Source organism: Galeopterus variegatus, unplaced genomic scaffold (genome assembly GCF_000696425.1).
Source record: "Galeopterus variegatus unplaced genomic scaffold, G_variegatus-3.0.2 Scaffold770, whole genome shotgun sequence".
NCBI classification, from domain to species: Eukaryota; Metazoa; Chordata; class Mammalia; order Dermoptera; family Cynocephalidae; genus Galeopterus; species Galeopterus variegatus.
The window spans coordinates 96,825-106,006 of NW_007726881.1; the positions used below are offsets into that span (position 1 = coordinate 96,825).

The 9,182-nt window shown below is 34.5% G+C and overlaps 1 protein-coding gene across 1 annotated transcript in view; it reads right to left on the reverse strand.

Annotated features, from left to right (window-relative positions):
* LOC103590118 (thrombospondin type-1 domain-containing protein 7B-like) overlaps positions 1-9,182 on the reverse strand; it is a 419,640-nt gene that overhangs the window by 17,366 nt on the left and 393,092 nt on the right. The window contains exons 19-20 of the mRNA XM_008572266.1: positions 6,852-6,970; positions 3,748-3,940 (exon numbers count right to left, since the gene is read on the reverse strand). Of these exons, the coding sequence (XP_008570488.1) occupies positions 3,748-3,940; positions 6,852-6,970 (312 nt within the window). The remainder of the gene's footprint in view (positions 1-3,747; positions 3,941-6,851; positions 6,971-9,182) is intronic.

Here is a 9,182-nt window from a genome sequence, read left to right on the forward strand (position 1 = left end):
AGGAATATCACTTCCCTAACAGAAATTATGTCTGGAAAAAAACAAACTCTAAATTATATTACATGGTACTACTTTCCATGAACTTTTATAGATATAAACAGATTGCACTACCGGTTTGATATTAAAGCAAATTAACCCTCAAAAACATTTGGTTGTAACCGCATGGCACTATAACATTTATTGTGTTGAATGTCTTATTTTTCACCTGAATTCTGAGACTTGCATAAGTCATAGGCATAAGTGGAAATACCCATAGGTGACAGCTATCAAAATGTCTAAAAAAAAGGTGAAAATGTAAAATATAAGATAGTCAATCAAATGTTTTCAAAATGCCAAACACTGGCAATAATTATTTCATAAAATTGAATAATTGGCAGGCTATTATGAATTTATTTTAAGGTAAAATACAAAATGTTGCAAAACATTTTGACAATGTAGAATAACAAAAAAATATATAATTAAGAGACAATCCTGCATGGAAAGAAAACTACTATGACCATTTTTAGTGGCTCTGCTTTCCTATAAAATGTTGGGTAAACAAAAACCACGTGACCAAATAAGTTAATCAATTTACAAATCACTGTAGAATTATAAGCACCTGTATATAAGGTAACTTTATTTTATATTTGATATCTACTAATATTAAGAAAAATAGATTAACCAAATATTCTGATCTATTTTGTGATTTTACTATGTAAGATGGAGTTTGAGTATACATACGGTTTTTCTAAACATTATAGAAACTTGAGGTGTTTCTGGCAATATAATGATTTTTGTTCTAATTTTTGAGCATATAGCTAACTAAACTTAGAATTGGGCGGACATTCCTTAGCATCCTGAAGGAATTGCATTTCTTTCTGAAAGAAATACACACAGAGATTCATTGTACTATATGAATTTAATTAGCTGCAGGTCCAAAATACACATGTCAGTATTTTATTCTAAAAGCTTCTCTGGGATGAAAAACAATAGAAATTGATTGTAAACATCACTTGTTGTGAATAAAATCACAATTACTTTCAACTATGTTTTAACTACCTATTATAGTTTTGCTTACAGGACATTTTCAGGACTCGCTCAGATTTTACAATGATTTTTTTCTACAGTCGTAAAACTTTTAACAAAGCTTTGACTACTCTAATCTCTTTAAAATACCAATGATGAAGTCCCCTGTTCTGAGTTTTTACATTGGCAAAGAAAAAAAAGTCTTCCATGAGTGAAAACGCTCCTTATATCTCATTACCCATAAGTCCTCAGGTAGTTGATGTACTGAGAGTGTAGAGGCATGGGGTGGTCCATGACCTTTAAGTCATGTTACTTAAAAAAGAATTAATATGTTTTTATACCAACATAATGGATAGGATAAAACTTCAAACTATTAAAAAAGATACAGAGTGAAAAATAAGTTTTCCCTCCACCCTCTGTCAGTTTCCTACTCAGGAGCTATTACTGTTATCGGTTTCCTTGTGAATCTTAGTACACAACCATTTTTTGAAGTCAGTTTTTCTCTGCACGTGTAAGCATCTAAGCACACACACACACACACACACACACACACACATAGACACACATTCTTAAAAAGACACGAATGATGATATTATTTACTTTGATTTGTACTTTCTCTTTCACTAAACAATATAGGTTGAAGATATTTCTGTGCTAGTTCATAAAAGCAGGTCTACCTCTTTTTAGTATCCCTATAAGATACTACTGCACGGTTTTACCATATTTTTGCTTTTCCATTATTCTTTGTATGGACATTTAGGTTGTTTTCACTCTTTTGCTATGACAAGTAATCATGTAATAAATATCGTTTAAATTTAGTATATGTGTGTATATCTGCATGATAAATTCCTAGAAGAAAATTTTACGTCAAAATGCACAATAGGTGCATTTTAGGAGAGCCTAATTGTCCTCCTGAGAGGTTGCTCCAATTTACACTCTCACCATGAGAACCTAATGAGAGTTATAAACTCTGTCCCCAGACTAAATAGATGTACATGTATTTATATGTATACTTATATATACACACATACGCATATATACAATATTGTATACATTAATATACATATGTGCGTATATGTTTGTGTGCATATCTATATACACACACATGCATATGCTCTGTCCCCAGACTAAATAGATGTACATGTATTTATATGTATACTTATATATACACACATATGCATATATACAATATTGTATACATTAATATACATATGTGCGTATATGTTTGTGTGCATATCTATATACACACACATGCATATGCTCACACACATGATATTGTTGATGCTTTAGTTAGACCCCCAAACTCCATCCATGGATTAAAGGTTAAGGACCTCATTTGTGGATTTGAAGACTCATATACTTGGGACCTCGCCCCAGTTCTCTTCTAAAAATAGGGTCCACAGGCCATGGGTGAACCTGGCTACATTTCATATCATGATTCCCTCAAATTTAAATCTCCTAATTTAAGTCATAAAACTAATGAGATTTTTTCAACACCTTTGGCATTTCCAGACATGTAGGAAAATCAAAAATTGAATAAGATGTGGTCATCCTAAAAAGATGGTTGAGGAGTGCAAATCTCATTTCCTCAATTAGATCTAGGGTCCTGTGGGCTTGGGCTCTGGTTTTTGTTTCATTTAAAAAACCCAGCAAGGAACTTCTGGTACAGTCAAGGCCTAAGGCGTGGAAGGCAACTTCCCAGGGTATACTTGTTATTTGCCTGAGCTTTGTCTGTCTCTTCCGACCCCAGGCCCCATCACGTTGTTTTGCTCAGTCACTTGCAGAGTTTTGTTTCTCAGAAGAGGCGTGTATGATAGGCACAGAGACTACTGCAGAATTTCTCCTTCTGCCCATTTCACAAAGTGGGAAGGAGGGAGCAATGGTATGTCAAGGCCTTAATGACCTGCCTTTAAAACCTTCCCCTGTCGCTTGCTGGTGGTAAAACCCTAGTAAAATCAACATGCACTGTCAGATTTAGTTTCCTGATCTCTCAAATAGGGATATCATCTCACTAGGTTGCAGACGTGTAATGAGATGATTCATTCAACACAACCAGCCAGCTCAGAAGCACAGGATACACAGAAAGCATCTAATAAATGTTCATTCCTGTCCTTAACAAGTACGAATTGTTGACCCTGACAGGCTTAACACTCTGTAATACCCATGACAATCCTGCAGGGCAGGCAGCTGCCACTAGATTGAGTTTATAGTTGAGGAAACTGAGGTCCAGAGAAGTTAAGAAATTATACCTAATCACAAAACAGGTATTCCTAACCATAGCAAAAGTAAGGTCTGTCTGCCTTTGAAACAGATGCTCCTATTTCACCAGTGTTTCTCAAACAGATAGAGTCTTTGGACATTTCCTGCAAGTTCCTGAGGTTCTATTCCAATATTTTCTTTTCAATTTCAGTCATATATACGAATTCAGTTATAAAAGCAGACTCTTTTGCAGAGGTAATTATAATTAGAAGATACTTTAGAAGGGTAATATTTTGTTACTTAACTCACTGTCTCCTAAACTGGGGTTGACAGACTTATCTCCTCAGCCATCCATAAAAAACGTTTTACATTTAAAAAGGACTATGAGTCATACAACACTCAAATTTAAGAAACCTCGAACTGGACCATATTGCCTCTTCCTTCTCTTTTCCTCCGTCCCTGCATTCTCTCCATCATGAGCGACTGTCAAAACATGACCCCCCATAAGAACATTTGCATTTCTTACTCATAATTGAAACACACCTGGATCAAGTGGTTGAAGAGACCAGCCTTTAAAAATATCATGTATTTTTGAATTCACAGGTCTGTTTTTACCAGACAGGTTTTTCACATCAGCTTTTTTATCCTCTGAGCCTGGTACTTTCATGCAGTAATCCAGGAAACCATTTGATCTCATTATCTCGGTATAGCCCTTCTCACAACCACAGACTCCGCCCTATAGTATAAAAAATATTTTTATAGTTACACAGTGAATTGTGCAGATGAATAAAAAACAATTTAACGTTGGAATCTCTTAATATTTTTACTATATGTCATGTCAATTTGGGGTTTTCAGCAACTGACTTACCAATGAGATGAAAATCAAACACATAGTTCATCTTTTTGAATTTCAAAGTCAGTCCTTAAATAAACCGTCAGGCTTTTCTAATGTGTTTACAATTCTGACACCTTCCAAAAATGAAATCACAATTCTTTGTGAATAGACTGCATTAACTATGTCCTTTCCTCTCTTATACAAATGTATATGGCATTTAATCAAATTATCTTCAACTCTCCCTGCAATTGTTTCAGACTCCTACCCACTTGCTCCAACCTGTGCTTCCTCCCAAGAAGCAAAGAAACAGGTGTCATGAACATATCTTCTTTGCACCATGTACCCCAGCTGCTGAATGCCTCTAACTTTCTACCATTGACCACTAACTGGTTCAAACTACCTCTCTGCTCGTGGGCTCACTTCTGCACTCAAGGAAGGCAGTCCAAGTGGAGGAAAAAAGGGTTCACCAAAGGCACATGTCCAAAGACGGGTGTCATATATCTATCTAAACTATTCCTTCCTGTACCAACTCAAATATCACACCACATCACATCCCTAGCTGGCACTGTGACTCTACGTCCTTTGTAATTGTCTGAATACCTGGTTATTTTCATGTATAATGAATGTCGTCGAGAAGCTAACTATGATGAGGTATGATAGATAAGAATCCCTATCTGTTTCAGAAAGTGAACATGAAAATAACTGCTCTTCCTCCAGCAAACAAGTAGGCAATAGAGAAGAATAGAAAAGAAATAAGCATGAGATTATGAATCTCTATGACTTTGTTTTTATGGCTGTCAACTTAAAACTACTTATCTGGCATTTTCTGAATAGACCCTAGCCTCTCATCACCACTTGTGCCAATTCTGATCCACCAGCCAGCTTTTATTCAGGTCACTAATTGTTTTTTTTTTGTCTTGTTTTGTTTTGTTTTTTAATATATAGTTGGTTTATTTACATTGAACTTACGGACAACAGCACTATAACTCATGCCTGAAGCATGTATTTTCTCTGTAAGGCACATCACAGCCTTCTTGTGCTTAGGAACATCAGGTCACTAATTGTTGACTAAACACATCTTTTTGAGGAGAAATAGATACTAAAAGTTAACAAGACACCTCAATCTTCTAAAAAGGAAAAAGGTCAGAAAAGCATATGTTATAATTGACTGACCACAGTTTAGTACAAGTCATTCATATAATGATATATAAATATGGTATTTTCAGTTGGTTTTAATTGAAGGTATCACACGGTGTTCAATAAAAGATCTAACAAAGACAATTTTATATGCTCAGCTATTAGCGGTCAGAAAAGCATATGTTATAATTGACTGACCACAGTTTAGTACAAGTCATTCATATAATGACATATAAATATGGTATTTTCAGTTGGTTTTAATTGAAGGTATCACACGGTGTTCAATAAGAGATCTAACAAAGACAATTTTATATGCTCAGCTATTAGCATCATCTTTCAAGATGCATCTCTGTTGTTAACCAGAGGAAAAAGTTGAAACCTGTCAGTCGTATATGACAATGGTTCAAGGAAGAAAGTAATTTATGTTTTATGAAAGAAGGAATCCAGAGAGCGGATGGAAAGCTGCAACTTCTATTTTGCAAACATCATTAGCCCAAATGGAGTTGTTCCCAATTTACATCTCCTCCTGCCCTTTTTATTCTATTCACCCCTGCCAGTTTAACCACTGTCTTTTCTACGGTAAAGAATTAACCGGCCTGGAAGCAGAAGGGCAATAAAATAGGACTGAGTGCTTGGACTATTTTTAATCATATCGTTTTTTGGAATGAGCACACTATAAGAAGAAACCTGTTTCTTTGAGAAATGTAGCGTAACTTTTTTTCCCCTTTATTTATGAGCTGCACATTGTGAGTGCCATTAGATTAGGACACATTACATGTTATGCATAATTCCTGAGCAGTGGTAGTAAGGTTTCTGCTTTGAAAAAAAAATACAACACACACAAATACGTACATATATCCAAGCATAGTCACATATTCAGCTTATTTAAAATGAACTAAAAATTTACTCACACTATAGTAATCATAGTATAATAAATTGTACAAAATAACTTTAGTAAATAATGAACAGCATTCATAATACCTTTCAAAATTCTATGAAAGGCTAAGAGTAAAAGAAATAAATCAACTGAGAACACTTATTGGTAAATAGAGCTAACATGAATTAGATATCTGAAAGACAGATTTGGCAACAGACAGATTTATAGAAAAAAAGATTGCTTTCCTTAACACATGGCCCTGGACAGAANAATAAATTGTACAAAATAACTTTAGTAAATAATGAACAGCATTCATAATACCTTTCAAAATACTATGAAAGGCTAAGAGTAAAAGAAATAAATCAACTGAGAACACTTATTGGTAAATAGAGCTAACATGAATTAGATATCTGAAAGACAGATTCTAATAAATTGTACAAAATAACTTTAGTAAATAATGAACAGCATTCATAATACCTTTCAAAATTCTATGAAAGGCTAAGAGTAAAAGAAATAAATCAACTGAGAACACTTATTGGTAAATAGAGCTAACATGAATTAGATATCTGAAAGACAGATTTGGCAACAGACAGATTTATAGAAAAAAAGATTGCTTTCCTTAACACATGGCCCTGGACAGAAATCCTTAATAGCTGTGATCACTCCTGCAAATGCCTCTAGATGGTATCCTGAGCACATGGAACTGCTGCTTGGTCTGTAGCAGACAGGAGAACATCAACTGGGTATGCACAACACAGCAATTAAAATACTTGTAGAAGGCTTCAGCACATGACTCACCTGTGTACAGTAGGAGAAAGGTTTTTTGCAGGCTGGAATGCACTGCCGAATAGCAGCAGGACGTGCCCGAGGGGAGCAGCCTCCTACAAAGGAAATCCCATCATCATTTGCAGATTTGTCTATGATAAACATTTTTAATTGTTTGGTATCTTTTCTTTTTTTTAGTACTGGCCACTTTGTAACATTATGATTGCTATTTTAATAGTTTGCCAAGACTGTGGTCCAGTCCAATTTTATTGATAATTCCAGATGTATTATTTGAAATGGAAGGCTCTTGTAACAGAGGGTGTTTCCTGTAGAGTTTTTATGCCTGTTCATTGGCAATGTGATTCTATCATATGGCTATGCTCGAGGGCAAAATCTATGAGTGCCAGAATCAGTGGAAGACTTGATGAAATCTCAATTTAAGTTCAGGAGCCAAAAACACATCTCAAATACTCATCTCTGTATATATTTCTCCAGCTCCTGAGCACCCCAGCTAGGCACTAGGCTGATTCCAACAAACAAATGCTAAAAGAATGCCACTAATCAAGTCATGGCACCATCAAACACTTTGGTAACTTTTAAAATGTGTATCAACCAGAATCCTCACACACAGTAACATACGATCCCCACACATATTTTTCAGAGCAAATGTATCCGCTTTAGGAGGGGCAATCAGGCATCTGACAGAGTACTTATAGGTGTTCAGTAAATATTTTTGAGTAAATAAATGGGATAGTATGTGTCTGTATAATCACAAAATCATCTGCATGCTAGCTTGCCTTCCTGGATTCAAGGTAGGAAAATAGACGTGGAATAAAGCCTAGAGAAAATTAGACTAAGAAGTCGATTTATAATTCAAGGGCAGTATTTATACTATACTTGTAAAGTATTGGTTGCACGTATATTTTCTAGCCTTTGCATTACTGTAATTGTCAACCAATTGCATTGTATGAGTTTGTTGCTAGTAAAAAGCTTTGAGCTTAAGGCGGTGCAGGGAATACTCACACCTACATTTTCTCTAGGAATGAAGCAGCTAAATTCTCACTATTACTTGAAAAATGAAACAAACAATTCATGCAGAATTTTTTAAAAAATACACCCACAACCCAGAATTAGCACCTAGGTATGAAATTGATAATTTGAATATTAGTGGCAGTAACTATACATTTCTGTTACCACCACTTGTGTTTGGTGGGGTAGAGGGTTTTACTCCTTAAATAAGTGATCTCCAAAGTGGAATACTCTAGGGAGAGGAAATCTCTTGGGAACTGGGAAGAAAGTATTGGAATTTACATAAATTATAAAACTTAAAAAAAGTTTTAAGAATAAAATTAAGCTCTAATAACATCTAGCCGATGATACTGGTGACCTGAGCTTTTACGTTGTACTCTGTACACAAGGAACTCCATGCAGAAAATCTGATAGTATAACCCTCACCAGTGTGTTAACTCTCAGCATATTGCAGAGTGTGATGCTTTCTGTGTTTCTGATTAGTTAGACTTACACTATATTTAGTTTTAATAACAACTTACTAAATGGACAAGTAGCTTAAAATAAACTATTGCATGAATAAACTATGGATGTTTATCCATACCAGTAACATACAATACCAATAATGCAAGAACAGGTAAACAAGAAAAAGGAGTTGAGAACTTCTCTATTCCTATAGACATTTCTCCCAGTCCTTGCACACACTCTTTGTCAGCTGCTAAGTAAAAACAATGACAATTTAATTTGCTCTGACAAGAAAAAAAAAAAAACTTAGAAAATATTGAGAAGACCATTTGTACAATCAAATTGTATTCATTGTCATGAATGAGAAAACTTTCCTTCAGTCTATGTTTAGATGTTAAATAATCATCATAATTAGCAAAATATTCAAAAGTTAAGCTTCCATTGCATGAATACAGAATCTATATTCTATAGAAAAAAAGATTTTTGCATCATTAACACATATAACATTTTAATTTTTAAATTTTATCTTTATCAACCTTTTAAATTTCATTTTCTGAGTATGTTTCATAATATGATATATCAGCTTAGCAGTGCAGAAATGCGTGTTGAGTTATATCTTCAAAAACTTTTTACCATGAAGATATATGATTTAAAATTTCAGAAACCATTATTTTAAACTAGCATCTGTCCTTTTCGATCTTTGCCTCAGATCATGATATTTCAGGACATTTTATTGTGTTTCAGCGTATTTCTTTAAGTTGTTTGATATATTATAGGTCTTCAAATAGAATTGTTTGCTTTCTAAGATGAACAGTTCTAATGAAAATTTGCCAGAAATACAATCCAAGCCACCTGCCCAGTCATCCTTCACTTGTAATTTGTGAGCTAATT